The sequence below is a fragment of the Monopterus albus genome, unplaced genomic scaffold (genome assembly GCF_001952655.1).
Source record: "Monopterus albus unplaced genomic scaffold, M_albus_1.0 scaffold3.1, whole genome shotgun sequence".
NCBI lineage: Eukaryota > Metazoa > Chordata > Actinopteri > Synbranchiformes > Synbranchidae > Monopterus > Monopterus albus.
The window spans coordinates 6,984,441-7,009,211 of NW_018127883.1; the positions used below are offsets into that span (position 1 = coordinate 6,984,441).

The window sequence follows — 24,771 nt, forward strand, 5'->3', positions numbered from 1 at the left end:
TCCCTAATTAAACAGTAAACCTGCTTAAGGTCTTTTATTCTGTTGAAAAGAACCTGGGTACAGTACAACATTGTAAATTGCTTTCACCCCCTCTTAACTTTCTTTTCAGACACTTCAGAATAAGTGAAGTTACCAGCACATAGTTGAAGTTATTTTCATTAATAGTGTGATATTCACACATGTAGCTTAACTGGCTCAATGACGTTAAAAAAAGGGAATGCAAGAATCCTGGCAGCTCATAAATCACCTCTGCTGATTAATGCATCTCCCTCTTAACCTTTGTTTCAAACAGTTTTGGATCAAATTATATGACCAGAATATAGGTTATTTGTTGTTTATATTTACATATGTAGTCTTAATAGCAATGAAATGGGGGGCTTCCAGTCATTTATCAGCATAAATGTACCCAAGAAAGAAGACATTGTTTTTAAACTGTACTAATTAGATCTCCATGCAATGTTTTTTACTTCAGCTATGAGCGCACTCCTGCAAGAGTCATCCAGTCCTCAGCAGACAGGCAGAATTCAGCATAGCCAGTCTGCCCCACCCACCTGCTCAGTGTTGTCTTAATCACTCAGGTTCTACTGAACATATTCAGTGCAGAAACCTTTAAAGAAGTTAGAATGTTTATATTAACACTACTGCAAAGAGGGAACAAAAATGGACAGTTTAGCTGTACATTGGCCATACAAACATGGACATTTGTCCTAGCTCTCAAAATAATGAGAATGGACTAATAATTGCTCTGAGCATATTTTAATAATTTGATACAGGTGCTTTGTGTAATGTTATTGTGTGACTGATGTACATAAATTAGAGCTATTGTCAGACAGTTCAAATGATGTTTGTTTTATGAATTTGTAGCAAACCTGAGGTAGGCAAGGACAGTTTGGAGAAAACGTGTTTACATGGACGTCTGGAGACAGATGTGTGACCACTAGTCTGTGCACAGTGCAACTTCAAAGTAATTAGAGTGTACTGTATATGGTCTTATGAGTTAAAAACTGAATCATGTTGAATGCTAAGGTGCAGAGTGGGACAGCAATGAAAGGGAGAGGAGGGGGAGATGTGGTCTCAGAGGGTAATGATGACAAAGTGGAAAGATAAGAATTACTTTGCATAACCACATTTAAAACAGCTGGATATGTATATAAAATCTACTGTATTTATAATTGTAATCTAAGTCAGATTAGGTGTCAGGTGATCATGCATACAGCTTTACCTTTTTCCTTTCTGCACACAAATATTGGGAGGAAAATGCTGAAAAATGAGACCCATCATTTTACTTATTAGATTAACATTGGGACTGCTTGTTAATCAAATTCCACAATTTAATTCACATTTTTTTTAGTCTACCCCTCTGGACTGTCCCCTTCCTGTAGCCAGCCTCTATGTTGGGTTTAAAACTAGACTGCTAATAACATATAACGCTGTGTATGAGAGTAAATCTGTGCATTCATTTCCTTGCATGTCTTTAAAGCCTTCTCTTTTTTGTATTGTGGCAGTTCATTTGTAATTCAAATTTTCTACACTAGGGGGTGCAATCACACTTTCTTTTCATACCCGTAAACTCGTTGATTAATGGGTTTCAAATTTAATATGTGCAATATTAGCTTTATATAAGATGCTCATAAATGTTTAAACTGTAAATTCAGCCTTCTTTCGCCAAGTTTGCAGATGATTTTTCAAGTTATCTAAGCATAATTATTTACGTTTCACTGACAAACGCAACAGGGCCCTGCAAAAAACGTTTATACACAGCAAAATAATTTAATATTCCATGCATGAAAAATGTTTGTGGTTTTAACTGAGAAAAACGATCATTATTTAGGAACGGTGTTGTTCCTAAATAAAAATTTTTTTCAATTGAATATTGTTACAATATCCAAAACCTACAGTACAGGGCTGCAGCTATAAGTGCGGGAATTATTGGAGTACAGCTCCCTGTTAAGGAGTGGGTATAATACGGGACGTTATGTAGGAGCTGCACACAAGCGGAGGTTTATGCTGTGCTCAGTGGGTTTTGCAGTAGTAGGTCTGAACTCTTAGAAGTGAAATTTGCAATGACCGGGGTGTAGGTGGTGATAGACTAAAGGCAACGCGAGAAACAGAAAGAGCAGAAGGGAGGGAGAGAGAGGGTAGCAGATACTTGGTAACGCATCACAGCAGGACAGGCAATCGAATCTATAGGCGCTCAGCCAGCGACGGACGAGGAAGGTAAGACAGTGTGATAATGGTATGATCATTCGGAGTTGGCAGACATGAAACTGTGTTAAAGCTATAGCTGTGGCAGAGAAGCTGTTTTCATATAAAGAGTTTTTTCTTTCGTTATAGTGTGTAACATTTATAGCTGTGCGTAATTTACGACTTTTGCGCTGACCACGAGTTATTTCACTTTGGTTCACAGTGTGGTAATGTGTTGTATTATGAACTTGGGGAGTAAAGGAGAGTTTCAGAAGTAGTTGATGACAGCATAAAGAATGTTTTGATGAGCTATCAGTCCAGTAGGAGAGCTGGTTATGTTATGGGTAACATGAAATGACATCGAGACCACTTCATTCAAGTTGTCCTCGTCAATAATGGTCTATTCCAACTGTTCTGTGCTTCAACCCACGTCATTTTATTAGAGCAATTAAGCAGCCGATAAATTGTAGTGTGCAGGCTTACGCAGTGGTGTCAGGTGTATGGTGATATCTCAGGTAGCACTGCCAACCAAAGAGGTGCCTGCTGGGAAGCACCTTGGTGTCCTCTTACCTATTTGTGTGACATGAACACGGCGGGGACACAACGCGGTTAAAGGGGAACCTCGCTCTCTTTGAGAATTGAACTATTAATGCTGCAGCTAATACTTTTTTCACTATATGTATTTACAGTAGTACTAGTTGCTAAACATTTAATGCAATGGCGCTTTATTCTTTACGCAGATACAGCTGGCGCAGCAATGACTTTGCAGTGCAAAGTAATGCCCATTTAACCCCCTGGCCAGGGTGCTTGCACTTTTGAGGCAGTTGCATTTATTTGTGTGTTCAAATCATGATTTAATGCAAAAAAAAAGTACTTTATCAGCAGATCTGTTACTGTGTGGATTGATGTCTAATATTGCCCTCACTGAGACAGAGGTATTGTATTTGGACTTGACAAAACAACTAAGATGTACAGTAAATGAACATTAAATCATAATTCTGTAATTTGACATGATAAAATGCTTTGCACAGTTACTTTATAGTGTATGTTTACTGGTATATGGCACTCTACAGTTTTGACTGTGAGCATACATAAGGCATACTCAGGAAAAGAGATTTACAAATATTTAACTTTTGTATTTATTTATGGGCTCTATCTAAAGGTAATATTATGTTTATTATTAAATAAGTGACCAAGCATGTTCTGTCTCTGAAGAAATGTTGTTATTGTGCCTTTTGAAATGTGTTGCATGCACATTTTGGCCTCACTGTTAACTCATCTTTGTGGTCTGCTAATGTGTAGCTAATGTGTAGTACTAGTGTGTAGCTATTGTCACCCCTGCTACAAAACAGGCACAGTACATCATAAAATAGACTAATATGTTGTGCAAGAGCTGTAAAACTGTTAGTACCATCTGTTGTTAAAAATCAACCTTTTCTATCACATATGTTGTGCTGTTTTCATGCATTGTGTGAAGAAAGCGTGATTCTGACAGTTGCTCTGAGTGTCTGTTACTGGCTTTGAATTCATTCAGAATACGAGAAGGAAGAAAAAAAACTGAATGCAGAGTTCATATCTGACAGACACATTGACTGACAGGCTCAAATGAAACCCAATAGGAGTGATGGAGGAATGAATTACAGATGCAGTGACTCTACTTTACTACCCTATGAGGTCTCACACAGGGAGCAGAGCATGGTATGAGGACAAGAAAGGATGTAAATATTGTAAAATTGAAGAATGGAAAGCTGGTGAAAGAGAAAATAACAAAGGAGGCAATGTAGAGGTTGGGAAAAGTGGTGGATATGGAAACGAACTATGTTATTTTCAGCCATGGTGTGGCCATAATTCTTGTAGCTCAGCCCATCTGTGTAAATTGAGTGGAACCACTGGGAAGGGTTTGGTATTATTACCTGGTGAGAAAGCATCTGAACAGGTCATATACCTGCTCTTGAGTAACTATTAAATGACTCATGAAGTTTATATATGTTTATTTACATATTTGTATGCTTACATATATTCAGAATAATGGTTTGCTTTGGCTTTTAGGGTTGCCAATGACAATTTTTTTGCAGTCATTTATACAGTGATGCTTTTCCCCAACAGAATTATGCACTTATGTTTTTAGCACAGCGGCCTCTAGATGACAGATTTTGACGCATGGAACTCAGACGTGAGCATCCGTTTTCTGCCTTTTCCCAGTTGCTTGTATAGTTTCAGCAAAACATTCCTGGTACAGTACTTGCAATTAGGATCATTGTACATTTCCCACCCTTCCCATTTCTGCACATTCTCTCTCAAGGTCCAGCTGTGTGGTGATTAACGTCAAGGAATTTGGGCAGAACTTAAAGAAAGAGGCTGGAGAGGCTGAGCTGATTCAGCATAGCCAGTTGTATTACAGGTGGACATCAGCTGTGGCTCAGAAACCATGCTTTTCTAAATTTGTAATGGTGGGCAAAAGGCTCTCAGTAGTGTCAGTAGATCATTGACAGTGACTTTCTAGAGAAGAAGATTGCTTAAATCAGCAGTTGTAAACTCAACCATCCATAATAATCCTGTTTCAATCCATTGCTACTAATCCCTATATAACTGTATTGTGTAAGTGTGAAACCAGCAATTTGTAAACCAAAATAAATAATACCATGCAAAACAAACAAAACAGTAATTTAATGGCAGCTTTGTCGTGCGACAAATCCTCGTTGCTATTTACACATGGAACGCTGCCCTGGAGTGCAGCTGCAACAGCAGAGAGAGATGGGATGAGGGAGGGAGGTGAGAGACAAAGGTCATCTTTGCTGAAGAGGAACTACTAAATAGTGTGTTTTGATCTTTTAGCTGGGATAGAAACAGTCCGCTGTTGGTAGGGTGGAATGACTCCGTCTTAACAAGAAGAGAGACAAAAGGAGATGAATGAGTCTCTACAGGCTATCAGCTGCCCTCTGACACAGCTGTCTGTGTTTATGTTGTCTGATATACAGACAGGCCTCTGCTGGGACAGCTTTGCCAAGCTCATTGCAGCAGATAATGGCTATGTGAAAAGAAAGACTGGGTAAGACGTAGGCATTTTAAGGCTGACATCAAAATTTTGGGGGTGGCTGTGGCTCAGGAGGTAGAGCAGGTCGTTTCCTAACTGGAGGATTAGCGGTTCGATTCCCGGCTTGTTCGGTCAACATGTCAAAGTGTCCTTGAGCAAGACACTGAACCTCAGTTGCTCCCGGTGATAACACCGGTGTGTGAATGGGTGAACAGCTAAATAGTGTGAAAGCGCTTTGAGTGTGTTATAAAGCATAGAAAAGTGCCATACAAGTTTAAGACCATTTACCAAAGGCAATCAGCTCATATGTTTTAGGTTAAAGCCATAACATTTGAGTACGGTACAAAGAAAAATCACAGGCTAGTTGAGATAAGTATACACTGAGATGAATAGTGTGCTAATGCTGTGATTACAGTACAGGAGAATCTAATAAACATGCTTTTCAATGTCTCAAACACTGTTTCTGGCTACCTACACTTTTAGGTAGTGGTAAAGCTGAAAACACTGTGATTCTGTAGAATAAAAGTAGAGCGGGGACAACGAGAGCAGGACAGCATATTGATCTGTGCTGTTTTTAACAGTGAATGGATGAGAGGGAAAAGCTGTGAAGTGTATCATTATGTTCTCACTACAATTTGTCCACAAGAACACTGAAAGCCTAAAATCGGAGAGCTAAGACTGTTTTGTCTGTCCGCACTCATGCAGGTGGCAGCAGGAGACGTGGCTGCTTGTTTCCTACACCCCATTGTGTAGCATGTTTCTTTTGCTTTTGAATCTCATATGAGCAAATCGGTTGTACTGTTTTTCTTCTACAAGTCCATTTGAGTTATTTCTGAACGGCACTTATACATTTAGCTTTTATTTTAATAAATATAGCTGTGGTGATCTTTTCTCTTAGGACTAATAACAAATTAATATAAAAGACAATTAGGAACATTTTCATCACAGTTGAATATTTTGGCAAATAGCAGCTTATCTGCTTTGTCATATCTTGAGTTGAACAGGGCTAAAAAGCAAAATAGAGGCATACAGTGACAAGTGTCTTTGGATGTATGACGATATACAGTACACCATGGATGAGACAGACAATACAAATGTCCACTGGCTAGGAGGTGAGCAGCTGTAGTAACAGCAGAAATAGACCCAGGCAATGTTGAACAGTGATTCATTAATATCTCTTTATACAATTCTCAAATATCAAATTAGGATTTCATAGCCCAGAGTTCATCTCCAAAAGGAATACAGACATTGTCAAAACAGAATTAGATCATTTTTATTTTTGGATTTATTTTTTTCTAAAACAGATCAGTCATTTGAATGTGAATATAAATCAGGGTAAAAAAAAAAAAAAAACTGGGTTCCCCTTGTTACCTGAGCATTATGCACAAATGCTGAACTGGTAACTGACTTTTCTACAGAACAGGGTGTCAGTAACACGATGTCTCCTTAGCATTCACTTGACAAATGAAGTACACTGTCTTACTCAGCTGTGTCACATGCACATCAGGCAGTGTCTTGCGAACACTAATCAACACAGCCCGATGTCTCTTACACACACACATCATGGTTTTGGTCCACACAGGGCAGGGTGTGTATAAGCTGTGTCTGCTCAAGCCCTTTGTAATAGGGTGCTGTAATGCGGCACCTCACAGTGGTCCCATCCTGTTCCTGATAATTACCATCTCCTCAGGTCCTGTGTAAGCTGCTCCTTCTTTCCTGCAGTGTTTTGCAAAGCTCTGTTGTCAGTCCCTGAAGGATCAAAGAAGTTGCAAGCTGCTTCTCCCGTGGAACAACGATGTGGCTCGGCATGTGTCCTATAGTCCCCCTATCTTCTGTTTGCTTGGCAGGGAGTTAGTGATACTGTATGTTATTGAGAAGAGGCTTCAGTTCCATTATATTCAGCAAGGATCTGCTTCAGTTCTTCAGAGTGAAGCTTTTCATCTCATAGTTTTCAATGAATCAACATCTGAGTCATTTAATGATGTATACAGATGGAGGGCTGCTCATATGGTTCTTAGAAAATCAAAGTTCAGTCAGTGATGTGGAAGTAAACCACTACTGTTGATTTTTAAACATAATCATCCTGTATGCTGCACCTTGTGCCATACAGCTCTGTCTGAATCAAACTGAATAGAATTCAGTTATAAGCAGTGTGATTGCTAGTCTTGTGTGTTGTCCATGAAGTATCATTGTTGTCTTGGATTTATTTTTCAAAGACCTTGGCTGCTAATTTCTGCTCAGGAAGCGCTGCATGTTCTGCAGTTCAAATGCCATCCCATTTACATTATTCTTGTCATATGAGTGAGATTTGCTGAGTAAGACTTTCAGAAATCATGTCGTGTTGGAGATGAAGAGATCAGGAGGGCGGGAAGGAAGACATTTCTCAGCTCATCAGAGCAGTGCTGTAACTCCCTGACAAAGACAAATGTCTGCCAATCTGTCTATTAACACTGTGCAAATGAGTGATGGCTTTTTCATGAAGACCAAAGGAGGGAGGAGCAGAAATTTGCCATTGATTTCTTGTGATAATCTACATTTGGCTGCTGGCTGACATCCACCACTCCCACTGAGAAGGGTGCCTTTCAGGTTAAGGCAAGTCAGACACAATTGCCATGTAATCAATAATATTGAGTGCTGTAAGCCATGAGATACAACCATGTGGGCAGGCAGGCCTCTCTGGAGAAAGTACAGCACGCCAAGATATTACTCCTTCACTTTACAGAGCCTTAATCACACATTACTGTAAGGTAAGCTAAAGGACCACAACTCATTAAATAGACCTGGATCTCAGCCACCCTAAGCTTTGCCAGTGCAATCTGTGTTTTAATAATTGTTGCAGATATAAAAATCGTCAGACTAAGTCTTGATTTGGGGTGGGATTTTTGGCATGTTGGCAAGTATTACAGATTTAAACACTGGACGGGATTTAATGGACTCTGTAGTTGTATAGGATATCACACCTTCGTGTGTCCTGGCTGAAGACATTTCTGTTTATGCCCTAAGGCTAAGAGTCTGTGGTGACGTATGTGTGGCCTTGCCTACACTTATAAGCCACCATCACCACATCGGTCCCTCATGTCTGTATATGTGAAAGATATAGTCCATAGTGATTCTTACCTCATTGAGCAAGGTGTGTAATGGAGCCTCCTGGGACACCTGTGCTTCCAGCATTACTACACATTGCATGGCAAGTCTGGAGCACTGTAACAGAACTCAGTGCTTGGGCAGTGCCTACCTGGGTGTGATAAATCTTCTCCAGCTGAGCGGTGAAGAATCTTGGATGGAAAGACAGTGGGAGGACACCAGATGAGTCACTAGAGCAGGCTCAGTTGGGGGCATATTCACCAGTCCTGCTTTTTCAGCTCCATCCAAATACCGTCCATAGCTGGGCACCATGATGCAGGTTCACAGCCATTTGCCCCATGATGACATCAACTCTGAGACGAGATCCAGGAATTTATTTATTATTATTAAATTTATTATTATTATTTTAATTGTTGTAAGTTCATGTGGCTTTATGACCACTCCATTTGCAGTGTCTCAGCTGCTTGACAGTACAGGAAGAAAAAGGAAGTATCCCAGTCAGCTGTCACAGTAACTTTGTCACACTAGGCATTTAGTAAAACCTCCTACTCATCCTGCAACAAATCAAGTATGCCCAAGCGATGTCAAGCATGTCATAATGGCAGTGACGTGCGGTGAGGATGACAGCTGGTGAGGCACTAACTCTTTTACAGTCAGATTTACAAATACAAATTGTCTGTTAAGAGACAATGCGTTATGTTTTATATCTCATATCAGCATTCTTCACACAAACGTGACCCATATTTAATTTGAGGTTAAAATTTATTCCAATTGAGCTTATTTCTAACTAGAAGTAATAAAAGTTTATGGTCTTACCTTTACTTGTACACGAAATCCATTTGTCAGCTGGTATGTATTACAAACCCTTTTACCGTTCGAATCCAATATTAAAACATGTTCTCAATAAAAAAGATCCTTCTGTACGAAAATATCCAGACTGTCAAAAATGTTTTGATTAAAAGTCCAGATTTGCGAATTTTCTCAGCTTGGAAATGTAATCGTCCATTTTGATAAGGCGGATTGTAAAGGAAATAAACAAGCACGAAGAAGATTGTAGGTAGCGCAAGAATCTGTGGGCTCACTAGCGCCCTCTGCCTTGAGGCAGGCGTACTGTTTACCTCACCGAGTAACTTTTTTACTGGGTTTTATGGTTAATCTGGAGCCTAAACACGTTACAGAACTACATTTTATACATTATCCAAATTATGGCAAGGCAGAGCATATAATCAGAGTGTTTGAAAGCATTTTATTTGCGATATATAGAGGGACAGCGACACACTATTTACATCGCATACAGTTTGTGAGGATTACACGATCCACCGAGAGGCACAGCAAAGTGCTGCCTCATCGCGCATCTCCTCCATGTATTTGAACGGGACATACGGAAATTCTGCTATTCTTTATTGAAATAAATTCCTTCGACATCGGATTCGAGCGGCAAAAGGGCCTACAACACACACCAGCAGACAAATATTAACATTTATAATATTTTATGGTTAACATTTTTTTTTCAAGATTGACAGGGGAGGCTCTGCCTCACCTGCCTCCCCTGACCGCACGTCACTGCATAATGGTCTTCAGTTAGCTTGAAGTGCTGTTAGTTGGCAGTGATGGAGGGCTCTTCTCCCTCCACATAATCCATATATGTTATACTGAGCCTGTAATAAATCCAAAGGCAGATAATGCTTGCCTTACCTCCATCTCAAGGGCATCATCTTTTAATTTCATTTGTCTGCTTGGTGCTCATTGCCATTACTTACTGTACATAAATACAGAGTTTGTGGTCTTAGTCAGATTTAGAGCCTGCTTTCCCTCCAAAATGTGACATCTGTTGTTGTTGTTAAAGGAGCATTAGGACTGGTTTCTGGTATGAGTTTGATTCGAGTCTCACTAGATCCTAGTGACTGAGAAGAGATTAGGTAAAAATACCTATAAAGAAGGTTTATTCACATCGATAAACTCTCTAGGAGAAAAATCTTTTGTTCCACATTCAAAAATTATGTTCGTCTAAAACACGTGCCAAACTCAAGGCCTGCGGGCCACATCTGGCCCGGCGTACAATTACATCCGGCCCGCGAGATCATTTTATATATCTTTTTTTTAATAGGCCGGCGATATGAAGCGCCGAAAACACACAAACTACAAATCCCATAATGCAGCGCAACAGCTACCTTACCAAACGATAGGCTACCTGCGATCATTCCCGCGTCAATTACGTCAGATCAATCAAGCGTCTGTTGATGTATACAACCCTAATTTCAAGTCAAAGCTAGCCCCCAACAATGGCCAAGAGAAAAGTTGGTTCCGAAAACAGAGCCGTTCAAAACCGGTGGGAGGCTGAGTATATGTTTACTGACATTGTCGGTAAACCTGTGTCTTATTTGTGGAGCTAATGTGGCTGTAATTAAGGAATATAACCTAAGACGGCACTATGAGACAAAACATCAAGACAACTAGGGCCTATAAGAATCAAATCTTACAGAAGGTAGAGGAGTTGAAGAGGAATCTGACATCACAGCAGATGTTTTCACCAAAGTGAAATCACACAGTGAAGCTGCTGTGAAAGCAAGTTTTATTGTGGAGAGGAGAAAATCAGCCCGGACATTTACCGAGGGAGAGTTTCTGAAGAGCTGCATGATGAAAGTGTGCGACGTCTTGTGTCCAAACAAAAAGCAGGTGTTTGCTAATGTAAGCCTTAGCAGAAATACGGTTGCTGATTTTAAGTTCACGTTGATTCAGGGCAAACAGAAAAAAACCGTAGATAAAATGGATAAAAAGGTGCAGTGAAATAACTTTTATTTTATATATATATATATATACATATATATATATATATATGATTCCCCACTCACCCCCCACTTCGGGGCGGTATTATGTTTGACCCCCTGTGCAATTGAGTTTGACACCCCTGATCTAAAACAAGCTGTTAGAATCCAGTGAGATAAAACAATCATACCTGAAGCTTGTTGTTCTTGGAGGTGAGGAGGCTGATCTGTTCAGCAGTCTGGTTCACCTCCTTCTTGAGCCATTCCTCACAGAGGAGTTTCTCCTCCAGCTTTCCTCTCTGTGCTCTAGTTTCTGTTTCAGGTTCACCTCCAGACCATCACACCTGGCCTTCCACTGCTCTCTAGCTCCAGGTCTTTTTGAGCCAGCAGGGCCCAGAAGTCCACGTGAACTTTGGTGTGAGCCCACCGTTTTGTGGTTTCCCTTTTGAGCAGCTCATCTTTCTGTCTGAGCTCCTGTTGGATCTGGCCAAGCTCTTCCTGCTTCTGTCCCAGGAGGCCAACCTGCTACTTTAGAGCAGTGTTTTCCTCCATGAGGGACTTGATCTCATTGATGGCTGATTACAGAGCTTTTCTGAGGCCCTGCGCGACTGAGTTGTCATGGGGCTGGTCAGTGTACTGTGGCTGCACTGCAGCCCGTCAGTGCTGCTTAGGGCCACAGAAGGCAGGTCTGGACTGACTTGGTGCAAAAGCCTGAATAAACAAATACACACTGTCACAGGGGAAACCCCGCGTCCTAAAGGTAGGCTGCTACTACCCTTAAACCACTGGATACAGTGACATTTATTTCATCACTGTAGATGGTTATATCTCCCACTGTGAGCTATGCAGTATGAAAAAGTTAATGGTTATTGGCAGAGGCATTTGAGTTCAGAGCTTATAATTATGACAACAGATCAGAGGATAGACCGCCTTTAAAAATTGCTCATACAAATGGTTGAATATTGGTTTCCATTACTATGCACTGACTAGCTACTGGAAAGAACTGCAGCAAGTGGGAAGACTGAGACACTCATTCCTCGGACGGACTTCTATACTTTTAATGTTTGTGGCTGTGTATGTTTAGTGTAACTTGGTTTAAAGTCAGGGTGAGGTTAGCATTATGTTCTCAGGTCTGTCATGCAAAACAGATATAGATCTCAGTGACATTTCCTGAATAAATATAACTTAAACAGTTGTCAAAGAATTGGATTTAATTTTTAAGTATGAGACCTAGGGTTATGCCCATTGTTCCTGGTGTGCTCAGCAGAGTTTAATTGCTACCCCTCACCTTCCCACTTCCCCTCACTACATTGTTATTGAGGTGATTGAAGCGATACATACTGTATGGTCCATAAGCTGCACATTGTAATGTCACACAATAGCCTGAGTCACCCATTTAAGAGCTTAAGAAAAGACTAATTACCATGCCATTTTTCTTAATGTTATTTCATGTGGTACTAAAACATACAATAGTGGAATTAGGAATATGGTCTACTGAACAGTAACGGCAAATTGGTGCTGTAGACCAGGCATTTGGAGTCACAAAGCATGTTTTTCCAGTTAGCCCTCTGGGTATCTTGCCATTTTTGGATTCTGGTTTACAGTACATGCAGCAGTGATTTCTGCCACTGTGCTCTCCTGTTTTGGTGCTCAAAAATTTAGAAATTAGAAACATTCAGCAATGTTTCCTTTCAGAAAGTGCCCTTTTGAGATAGTCCATGGAAACATTGTGTACTAGGTTCACTACTTTTTCAACTTGAAAGCAAAATAGCTTCCATTGAAAACTGTTAATATAGCCTTTCTAAAAGCTGATACTGTTTGACCTTTAACTTACATTTTGATGCACTGAACATGACAGATTAAATTAGATTAACCTAAACCTAAACTGTATTAGTGCAATGGATAAACCGGGGCAAAACTAAACTGTCCTGCATGACAAAATATACAAAGGTATTTTGGAATATTACTGTTTGTGATTTGGGTGAACTGATCCTTAAAGTTAAGTAAACATTTTAGTTTTCTCCCCCAGGAAATAGTCTGTGGTTTTAAAATTGTGATTTGCAAGTGAGAGAATGATGGATCAAGATAATGGCAAGAAACACAAATTAATCTGGTACATTTGAAATTACAGAGTATAGTTTCTTATAGCTGTGTACTCAGGAAAACATAACAAAATACATAAAATATGACCCAGGTTAATACTTAAGTTATCAGTAGCTTTCATGCTTGTAATTTGCTCAGAGCAGGGTCCTTAGCATCTGCTGTCTTTGCTTATGTCTTTGACAGAAGCGTAAACGTACTACACAGGCTAACACAGACAGTGTGACCCCCCCAGTGCTCCAGTTGTAGCACAGTCCATCTGTAAATTTGTGGGGCTGTTTAATATTGAATCCTCCTACAGTATGTATATCCACAGCAGCCTCAGCACTTGCAAACCCAGCATGTCTGTTTCAACCAGTGTCTGTCACTCATGTTCACCCATTTGCCATTTCAGAAGTGTCCTTTAGCATTTGAAGGAAGCATTAGTGAAGAGGCAGGTGTAGAGAAGTAAAGACCGTGCATATATCAACCACCTTTCTACATTATATACTAGAACACGGAAATGAAAAATGATACTATAGTAGGCAACAGATTTATGGTAACACTATCAATTTAAAGGCATCAGATTGTACCAGATCCATCACAATGATGGATTTCTACAGTCACATCATGTTTATTATTAGTTTGGGTTTTTGTTTCTACTAAGAAAATCTCACTGATTCTATTTTGAAAAGTAGGAATATAGAAATGAGTCAAAGCAAATATCTTTTCAGAGACTTAAAGAGCTGCTTCGCTGCTTTGTGAACAGTTATGTTTTTTAGTGTGGAGAGCTGGGAATTAGCTTTATTGATCATCTTTATGCGGACTGATCAATCCTAACCAAACACAAAGAGGAACATGGGAAACACAGATCTTGCCTTCAGGCCTCGTCGCTTGCTGTGCTGTAGTTACTGTGTTTGATAAACTGAGTCTGTCAGTAAGTTTGGCTACTTTAAGTGCTCCAGGGTGTTTACTGTAAGTCATCCTACTTCAGGTGTGCTTATCATACAAACAGTAGGAAATATTAGAGAAAAGTACATTATTGCCCAGGAAAAGCTTTAGAAATATGTAATCTGTTTAGGCTGTTATCAGTGTTCTATTTGAGCTTCCCCCCAAGTCAACATAATACCCACTACTGGAGGACCACAGCTGGACAGAGGAGGAGGAAAGGATATGAAGGGGAGGGCAAGGCCTTTAGGGCCCAGCAAGAGATGCTACTGTATATACTGTATGTGTATAAGTGAAAAAGGAAATGAGGAAGGAATGTGGTTTAAAAAAAGTAGCAGACATATCCATGTGGGTTGCATTGTTATAGAAAGAGCAATGCAATAATGCTGAGGAAACAAGATTCCAAATGAAAACAAATGTACCTATTCAAACTGACACACATGCACAGCTAATATAAACACGCGCACCTGCATACACAGACACGTATATATGCAATAAGCAATGACAGCCTATTCTTTACCTCCCAGCTTTTTCTCACTCACCTGTAAATTTTAGTTGCTTTATCTGAATTGAATCCACCACATACAGTATATCTCCAACAGCGACAGCACAGCAACAACACAAAGCAGTATGTGTATTGTGGTTTATTGCCTCTCACATGGGTTTCTTTAGTTTCTTTTTTTTTTTGCTATCAAATAGCTGATTGACAAGCAACATGGCTTCTGCACCAGTTTTACTGTGCGCTTAAGCACAGTGGGCTTTCAGAGAGAAGAAGAATAATTTAGAAAACAAACCCTTCAAAATTAAATTGTCACTGAATGAATTTGCCAACCAGTGAGGTCTTGTTGGGACAAGTGATGACAAAGAAGGAACAAATAAGACTGAGGGGAAAGAGAGGCAACTGGAGGGGAGGGAGAAGGGGAATGCTAAAATCTGAGAAGACAGTGAGGGCTTCTACATTGCCTGAGGCACCGCCTGACAAGAGGCCTCGTGAAATGGTGATGATGTTGGAAAGCAAGAGGCTTATTTAAGCAAAAATTGTGTTTATCAATGTTTAACCATCCAGACCATGAATACTAGGGGTGTGACAACACACTTGGCCCCAAGACGGGATAATCCACGATACTGGGATCGTAAGAACAAGATGAGCCGATATTTTAACACAATTAAGAAATCTTCAATGACAAAATATGACTAGAAAAATTGTCTTTTATTTGACTGAAAGTCACAAAATGCAAAACAATGCAGGTGCATTTTGAAATGCTTTAATTAATCATCTTGTAATGAATGTCACTTCAGTTCTTCTTTGAGTATGAATTAGCATATGCAGTAAAAGACAATATGCAAGTACTGTAAAAGGTTTTGCCACAAACTCACCCGACTGGCTTCTCTCCTGTGTGATTTCACACGAGTCTCTTCAGACCTTATAACTGCATGAGCTTCTAACTTTTAATTGAAGCTGTGTGTGGCCGTATATGCAATTTGTCACCTTCACTGCATTGGATGGCGACATCGTCCGGCAAAGGTGCTATGCTGACCAATAGTATATGGGGGACGACTGAGACGTGTACACCCATGGGGAAGAACCTTTTTTAGTATGATCTTGTCACACCCTTAGTGAATACTTTATAAAATATCACTATCTTAAGGGTCATTATTTGTCGTTTGTTTTGACCTTACAGTTGGTCCATTGAAAATGTGCCATTTACACTTTTTCTGTTTGCACAATGCAGTGTTTGAGACAATTAATGATTGTTGCTGTGAATTTTCCTTCATCAACAAACACCCAGCAGACATACACACAAGAAAACACCTGCTTCAAGCATGGTGTGTAGCATTTTTTTTTTTCCTGTTCCCTAATTACACTGATCGCATCTCCTCCTCACTTACACAGTAATCACCTAACATAAAGCAGCTAAGTGTGTTTGGACATTATGTGACTGGACTGAAACATCACTGTGGATAATTAGCAAACCAAATGATTGTGACTGCATTCTGTGCTTGTGTGTTTCATCAGGTGCAGGTGATGTCGTGCAGTGTGGGTTTAGGTGGCAGGATGACATTTGCCAAGTTTCTCCTTTCCTTCTTCATTCTCCACTCTTTCTGTGAAGGTGAGTCCTCTTGGCTATAAAGACTGAATATGTGTAAATCCACAAAGACTATACTTTTATTTTGTGAGTGCTGGCATTGTTCATGCTGCATATTTTATACAATGACCATAAATTCCTGGCACAGTGCATACATTTCAATTTAATGTATACCATTATATTCTCAGTAGCAAAAGGATAGTGATTTTACTTGGCAGCTATTTTAGTGAATATGTGCAACAGTATGAAGTTGAAGCTGAATAACTGAAAAGGAGCATGGTCAGTCAGTCAAATATCCCGAATAAAGGTCTAGAAATTTTGCTGTGGCATCAACATTTAACCATAAATTTACCCTTTCCAGCCATGAGTATGAATACACTGGATTTTTATAGTGCCTTTATCAGTGACTTCATAAAAGCTGAATACATTTCAGGCTACAGGAAGAGAAGCTAAAATGTGATAACAGAATTTAAGTGTTAGAATACCTCACTCTCTTCTGCTTACTTTGTCATTATTAACTGCCTGAATGGATTTTCTCTTGCCGTCTACACATGATGTATCCCCTTATGTTTTCTTGACTTGTACACCTATTGTTTCACCACTGTGCACGGTTTGTTTATTTGATCACATTTATTGTTGCCATTCTTCAACTCTAGCCCTCCTTCCTATGTCTGTCTTGTATAATGTCACACATTATTATTTGGCCTAAGACCTACTTAAAAAATATTTGCCTCCTTGCTGAGTATGTAGCTGTAAGGGCCTGAGAGAGAGACAGATACAGTGAGAGAGAGCTTTGATGTGACAGGTAGGAGACACCTCCCATCACACAGCGCTGACATAGTAAGTGAATGCCACAATCTCTTTCCATCAAGCACAGAATTTACCAGGGCTTTTAAAAAATATTTCTGAAGTCTTTATACATACATCTTTTTCTATATTACTGTTTTGTTCCTCTCTCCCACCTTGCTTTTCCAATGAACCCATTAGCACACTGTCCTGTGGTCCTCTTGAGCATCAGCTTCATGATCCAGCAATGTGAATTGATGATCATTTCTGTGATTATTTTGTGGCTGTAATCTGTTTGTATTCCACTTTCCAAGCCTGGCACACTGCCTTATAGTAATTAAGCCACAGGTATGGCTGGTTAGCTGTGCTTCTCACCACCCCTTCCCATCCTGTGAGACATGCTCCATGTTTTAGGCACCCACTAAAGAGGGCCGCACGCTCAGTGCAGGGGGTGCCGCAATGGCCTGACCATGTACCGGTCATCTTTTGAAACTGCGTGCTAGGGTGCACGGCTTCTTGCTAGTGATTGGCTCTGTACTGTCATGTGACCTGCCTTAGCACTACATCAAGCCACATGCATACTGTGTGCTTAACAAACTGCTTGATTCCAGTAAATTATCAGTCTGATCTGCAGAGAAACAAAAATACTTGGTGTATCTCATAATTTTCAAGGCGCATCTAGTTAATGAACTCCATCTTCTCTCAGTGTCTAGAGAGAACAAGCAGACAGTCATCTTGTTTCCCCAGCATACAGTAAATGCAACAAACAGAACAACTCCTCTTCCTCCTCATCCAGAATTCATTCCCTCTGTAGTGCCCAAGTGCAGTGGCAACTCCTCAAAGCTTTGTGCCACATGTGAACCACAGACTCTAAATAAAGACGGATGATACAAAAATATTTTTCTCCACTATGCAAAAGTGAAACAACATACTAGGAACATGGCAGCTGCCATTTTGCAATTTTGCAGCCAGATTCTGAGCAATAGCATTAGAATACTTGAATGATGAACCACCATTCAAAGCTGTCAAATCATCCAAAATACACCCCTTTTAAATTATCAAATAACTTATTAAAAACAAACTTACCAGAAAAACAACCACTTTTATACATATCAGTGTGACAACATCTACCAAAAATGATAGAAATCACCTCTGTGAAAATTTATTTGATTTGTACTTTGAGTGTTTAGTTTTGCTCATGTCCCATCCACTAACACGGAGGGGGCAGAATTTATGACCTATGCTGCCACCAGGGGGCAATTATCTCCTGGTGGCTTCACTTCTGGGATCTTTCACATTGTCCATATTTATATACAGTCAGTGGTATAAATACACTGGCTGCACACTGCACACACACGGCCTCAGAGGGCTGCGTGCGTAGCGATACATGTAGCATGCAGACCTTGTAAGAGTCACACTGGCAAGCTAGAGATGAGCATCTTCTGTGCAGACAGGCACGTGACAGAATGAAAAGCAACCACTTTCAAAGCACTGATTCATTCTTTCAAGCGCTCTCACATCAGACAGGCTGGTCTCCCCTTCTCGCTTCATTGTCTTTGTAGTCAGCCATCCAGCTAGGTTGATCAAAGACCTTTAGCTTTGTTCCCTGATCTTTCCAACAAAACAGCTTGTATCACACTGTCTTGTGACATCGCAGAACCTTGCCAAACACAGCAGACTATTAATCCATTAACAGGCCCTTTAACTGTGGTATTTGGATGTAAGCATATTTCTTCTCATACAAATAATTAAATAGAAGGGTACTTACAATTTCAGATAAAATAAGTCAGTGTGGGAGTTATGTCTTGTTGCCATGTTTTTCAAGGTTCTGGACAGACCATGTAAATGTAAAATAAATCAAACTGACAGCAGTATAATGCTCTTTCTAACGTACTAATCAAATGTTTGTACATATTGTTTGGATGAACTGATAAGATTTTGGTGGTCAAAGGTCACTGTGACCTCACGTCTGTTGTATTCTCACAAATGTGGTATCAGGAATGTTTCAAGGGGATCTCTGTAAATTTAGTAAAAAAAAAAAAAGAGAGAAAAAGTTTGAGTTCAAAGTGTTTTATCTGTCATATGCACAGTTAGGAAACATGTTTCCCTGTACAATGAAATTCCTACTTTGCCGTCCACATGAATGCCACAAAATACAAATGAAATATAAAGTAGATAAATAAGTAACACAAACTCTAAGGCACTTTAAGCAGCAATATAATAAAAAAAATTATATAAGAATATAACAGAATGTATGCTGCATAGGAGCAGCATGTGCAGCAGAGTTATTGTGCAATTATGCATGCAACACAAATAAGGAACACAAAGTCTAAGACACTTTAAGCAGCAACAAATGCAGCAATATAATAAAAAAAAATATAACAATGTATGCTGCATGGGAGCACCATGTGCAGCAGTCAACAGTCATTGTGCAATTATGCATGTGCAAACTGAGAATGTAAACAGTACATGACGTATTTCCTGGTAATAAACTCCCTGTTTAGGAGTCTGATGGCAGAGGGAAAGAAAGAGTTTTTCAGTCTAGTGGTCCTACATTTCAGGATTCTGAACCTCCAACCAGAGGGCAGAGAATGTTAAATGGTCTTATATTTGTATAGCGCCTTTCTGTGCTTTACAGCACACTCAAAGCGCTTTCACACTATTTGGCCATTCACCCATTCACACTCCCAAACCGGTGACATCACCGGGAGTACAGTGTCTTGCTCAAGGACACTTCAACATGTTGACTGGACAAGCCGGGAATTGAACTGCTAATCCACCGGTTAGGAAACGACCCACTCTACCTCCTGAGCCACAGCCACCTCAGAGAAGTGAACAGTCTGTCCATCCATTTGGACGAATGATAAACCGATTTAGATTTTGGTTGTTAAAGGTCAAAGTTACTGTGTCAGAGGACACACTGGCACCATGTCAGTGTACTCTATTCCTATGAACTTTTACTGGTTGGCTGAGGCAGACAACTGTGAGGTGGTTATTCTAGTTGATACTAAGCGGCTCATTTTGTGGTGCAAACCGGTGAAATAGCATATGTTCATATTTTCTAAAAAGTCACAATGGAATTTTGTGCTGAGAAAAATAAGAAAAATGGCACCCCTGGAACTTGCCCATTTGGTCTCATGCAATAAGAAAAATGAATTTTAAGGTATTCCCTTTTGAGAGTGCAAAATAAGGCAGTAGATGCCCTTCAGCACCTGATTTACCACCGCTGTGGCAGAGGTAGCTGTGGGTGACATTTAACGTCAGGCACTGCTCTCAGCATGACAGTTGTTAATCATTTGAGACCTTGTCTAAGTTAAAAACACACATGAGGAAGATGTCTGTGAATTGAATCACATGACCGAGAGGAATGTGAGACTTTTTATAGGCTTTCAGGTCAAACCATGCTTCAATTACTGAACAAAATAAGAGCATTTGTGATGGTCCCCCAAAATGGTGACCTGGACTGGGTTTTTGAAATTCTCAATTTAAGTAATGTTGGTGCATCAAAATATGCAATGCTACACACAATTCTTCCTACTTATAAGGTTTCATAATACAGCTACACATTAAATTTAACCCTATAACACCATTTGTATCATATTCAGTGTAGCAGTCAAGGACATGGCTGTCATCAATGACACTGCCGAATGCATGATTGCTCTTGCAACAGATGTTAATAGTCGTCTTACGAGAGATGAGACTCAAAAACGGTACCTCTTGAAGGTGGTTGTGAAGCATCACGACAACATGCCATCACTTCCTTTGAATTGAATAGGATTGTTCAGTTTAAGATGTTTCTGATTTAAAAGTAGAGTGGTGACTATAACAAGTGCAATGTATGTATAATGACTCTTTGGTTACTGTCTTCATGTCAAACTACAAATAAGTGGATTAATCAGACACTGTTTAGAAGCATTTTGTGGGGGCGACCGTGCTCATTTGCATTATCAGCGTTGGTAAAAATGTCACTGAATTGAAAAATGGTGGTGCCACAATATTTTGCACACTGGACAGTAATTTGCAACAGGTTTAGTACTGTAAATATCCCCCTAAAGCCTCCAAATGAGCAGAGTGAAGTGTGTCAGGATGGACTTCATAGAACAGGACAATCAGCTGATTCACAGGTTAGGAGTTAGGCAAATTCCTAAGACAAAGCAGGAGCTGTTGACCCATTTTAGATTACAATATTCCTTTCAGAGGTACTGTACACAGGCATACGCTATGCATGCACCAAAGTGAAAGGTTAGGCTGTGTTGCCCAGACCACTGGTACCAAACTACTATACAGAGAGAAAACGAGTAAAGAGAGAGTTTAGTTCCTACAGCTCACATTCAGCTTGACTACTAGGGTCTACACCTATGATATAAAAATTAAGAGAGGGAGAGTATGTTCTGGATTGGACTTGAAGCTTGAGGATGATGTATAATGTTTTTTATGAACCTCTGTCTTTACTTTCACGTTGATGTTTCTGTCTTTCAAAAGCTTCCAGATGTGTTACTGGCTTTTTCTTTTTTTTTTTAAACAAAGCATCTATGTTCTCAAAACACTGCTATGGGTCTCCAAATGTCATCCACTGTTTTACTCTAAATACACTTGCTCCAGCTGCTCACAAAGTGTCATACACTGAATATATTTGCTTGCCCCCTTGTGGAGGGAGGGGACATGCTTTGTTTTTTTCAAAGCATCAGAACAGACTGAATTTAACAACAAAACAAGGGTGTGTGCGGTAGCATCAGCTGCACCAATAATTTTTTTTTTTAAGTTGACACGCTCACTGCTGTGGTGTAGTTGGACCTACAGTATTCACAAGGACACAGCTATACTCCATCTATTTCACATGAACGGCTGTCCTGCTGCTGTAAATGTATGATGCATCACTTCTTGTGATCCAAAGAGTGTGAAAGACCTACCAGACAAACATTTGTAAAAGATTTTTTTATATTATGGTAAAGTTTGAATCACTAATTATGTTACGTAAATCAACATAGCAACATAATTTAACAGTGTGACAGTATATGGCTTTAACAAAAAACAAATCACAGTAGATGGTTTCAGGGTATAATGCAGATTACTGTTCCTTTTCTCTGCCCGCAGGCTCCAACCAGCCGCCACGCTTCCTGAACTACTTCTTTTCAACCTACCTTCTTATCTATGAAGATACGCCCATCGGTGAGTCTCTCTGGAGCACCAGCGTGTTGTATTTGATGTGTGTGTATTGTCTAAAGTAGAGTAAAGCTGTCTTTGTGGATGGCTTTGTCAACTTAACTGCAGAGAAATAGCCTCTTCACCCTATCCCTTGAATTTTAACTGAGAAGGTGAAAACAAGTAAGGAGAGATGTCATAATAGACACTAATGGTGATTTATCAGGGGTGTGTGTGTGTGTGGGTGTGGAGACTCGTCCATCCTTGTGGGGACCAGATGCTAGTACCCACAAGGAAATCACTGAATTTTAGGGTGGCAACATGGTTTAGGGTTAGTATGAGGTTAGTTGTTAGGGTTAGGCAAGTAGTGGTTATGGTAAAGGTTAGGATAAGTCTACAGGAAATGAGTGTAAGTCAATGTAAAGTCCCCACAAGGAATGAAAACACAGAGTGTGTGTGTGTGTGTGTGTGGTGTTTGTTTGTAATGAGAGAGGAAGTCCAGAGCCTGGTCGAGTGAGTCTCTATAATATCTAGCTGGCATGAAAGAAACCTGGGAGGCTTTGGATATTTCACACCCTAGTGTCTTGATGAAAGAGTTTGGGCAGATTTGATATAGCCATGATATTTTAAGCTTGCTTATATGTTTTATTCCACTGTTGTTGGGGGTCATGAACATCAGACATGGTTGAGTCCAGTTCCTCCTGGATGTGTTATTTGCCCTCTTATTTATTTAGTCATTTTTGTGGGCTGCAGTGATTGACAGGGGCAATTTGGGGATGTCTGGCTTTTCATCACCTCTGTGGGTGTCACTGGCTTTGAATTAAAATCTTTTATATTGGATTGATTTTATAGATGTTTTTTTTTTTTTGATGACTTTTACACTTTGCCAGTCTGTCAGCTCCTGTTATGAGTTATGAAGTGTTTGTTCCCCATGTCCACACCCTCAGAGCTGCTTTATGTGAGCAATGTCAGGCACAGAGAAACTCTTAATTTTAATTTTCTTTTTCTTTTTCCTTGGGATCAGGTAAGCCTCCATCATCAACACAATGCAGACGCCATTGCCTTAAGCATTGTCTCCATCTTTATTATCTTAGTTGCCTGTTTTGTACTGCAGTCAGGAAAGGTTACATTATCCACTGAGTCTATAGTAAATTATCATCATAACCCCAAACACCATTGTCCTCATAGCTGCCTGGTTTGGCATCTTTGTCCAAGCAGATCCTGGCACAGGGCCATCGCTTCATGCAGTCAGCTGCTGTTCTAACTAGCGAAGGGCATGGATGTGTTGGTGTGTGGTGCTTCTAATTTCCTTAACCACTCTGTCCAGGTTGCCCTCTGGCTATGAATCACTGTGTCCTGTCCTCAGGCAGCTGGGCTTTGTTCCAGCGATGCCCTGCACTGGGCCAGCAAGTTGTCAGTCATGTCCCTGGCCCAGCCTGTGATGGCTTCTTCAGTGGTGTGATTAGGAGGGCGGGATGAGTGAAGGGACAGTGACAATTTGTCAAGATTATTGTTTATTGGCTCAGCAGATGTCCTCATCTAGGCAACACTCCAGTTCGAAAACACAAACACACCAGTCACTGTGTGCATTTATGTGAGCAGAGGATGTGACATAGTAAAGAACAGCTTAAGATCGTTCTCACTCCAAACATCCTCAGTTTCCTCTCAAACAAGAGCACTTATCATCCAGAAAACTGGCTTAACAGAGTAGTCCAGCAATAATTTCAATGCTGACGTTGCTTTTACTCTTGATTTAAATAAAGGGAAGATTAAAAATATTTTCTCATCTCAAGGTTCAGTGCAAACTTTGTGTAAAGAATTGTTAAACTGTGCTTTTAGGGCACAGTGTAGGCAGTTTAATCATATTCAAAACATCAGTGACCCATTATTTTATCACAAGGTGCCTGGCTGACTGACTGGAAGCCACATTGCATGACTTGAGCACACTACTCAGGTTTCCATAGCCACTCTGATTACCTGCACGGAGGTTGTCAAGCTAACTCTTGGTGATAATGTAACAGCACAGGATTCATTTAAGCAGGTTGTGTGAGGTGCTAACTTGTGCAATAACCAATTGACACTTGCACGATAAGAGCATTCATACTGGTGAGATGAGCAGACCCTTAAAACTGCTCTTCCTGCATGTGCAGCTCACTATCTGGTCTTGTCTAGGCAGCAGATCAGTGACTTCAGCACATGGCCTTAGAGCCAGTAGCCTCGGTTTGGCAGAAGCACATGATTATTTATCAGAGAGATGAGGGAGTGTGCCCAACCACAGCATGGATATTTGATCTGAGACAATACCCGCTCCTCTCCCCCTCTCACCAGCAAGGGGTTTGGTTCAAGAGCAAGTGCGAGGTGTTTGGAAGAGACTGCACAGGTGTGGGCTGCAGAGGCATGTGTGACACAATGGGAGAAGATTTTTACTCTGTGTAAACTCCCACCTCTAATGTAGACTGTTTTTAACCAGTCACCTACAACCTACCTACCAACACAACACCCTCAGTTTAACATATGGGTAAGACTGAACCCATGACGGAATCTTTAGTCCCCACTGGTTATAAATAATGCCTGTGATGCATGATTAGGATGTCTCAGAAGAAGATTTTATATAGTATTTAGAAAGAAAATTCACTCTGTTCATGTTCTCTGTATGTGGGTG

The 24,771-nt window shown here is 40.2% G+C and overlaps 2 protein-coding genes across 6 annotated transcripts in view; one reads left to right on the forward strand and one right to left on the reverse strand.

The window, feature by feature from the left end:
* The window catches only part of plpp4 (phospholipid phosphatase 4), an 83,925-nt gene extending 72,474 nt beyond the window's left edge, over positions 1-11,451 (reverse strand). Inside the window, exons 1-2 of the mRNA XM_020598960.1 lie at positions 11,259-11,451; positions 8,454-8,655 (exon numbers count right to left, since the gene is read on the reverse strand). Coding sequence (XP_020454616.1) covers positions 8,454-8,614 — 161 coding nt within the window. The 5' untranslated portion in view covers positions 8,615-8,655; positions 11,259-11,451. The remainder of the gene's footprint in view (positions 1-8,453; positions 8,656-11,258) is intronic.
* Positions 1,987-24,771, forward strand: part of cdh23 (cadherin-related 23) — a 163,217-nt gene continuing 140,432 nt past the window's right edge. For 3 of the 5 annotated variants that reach the window (XM_020598881.1, XM_020598898.1, XM_020598907.1), the window contains exons 1-3: positions 1,991-2,217; positions 16,112-16,205; positions 22,062-22,136. In XM_020598881.1, the coding sequence (XP_020454537.1) occupies positions 16,121-16,205; positions 22,062-22,136 (160 nt within the window). In that variant the 5' untranslated portion in view covers positions 1,991-2,217; positions 16,112-16,120. Of the gene's footprint in view, positions 2,218-10,598; positions 10,632-16,111; positions 16,206-22,061; positions 22,137-24,771 lie in introns of those variants that run through there. The other 2 variants (XM_020598914.1, XM_020598888.1) reach the window with 2 other exon arrangements.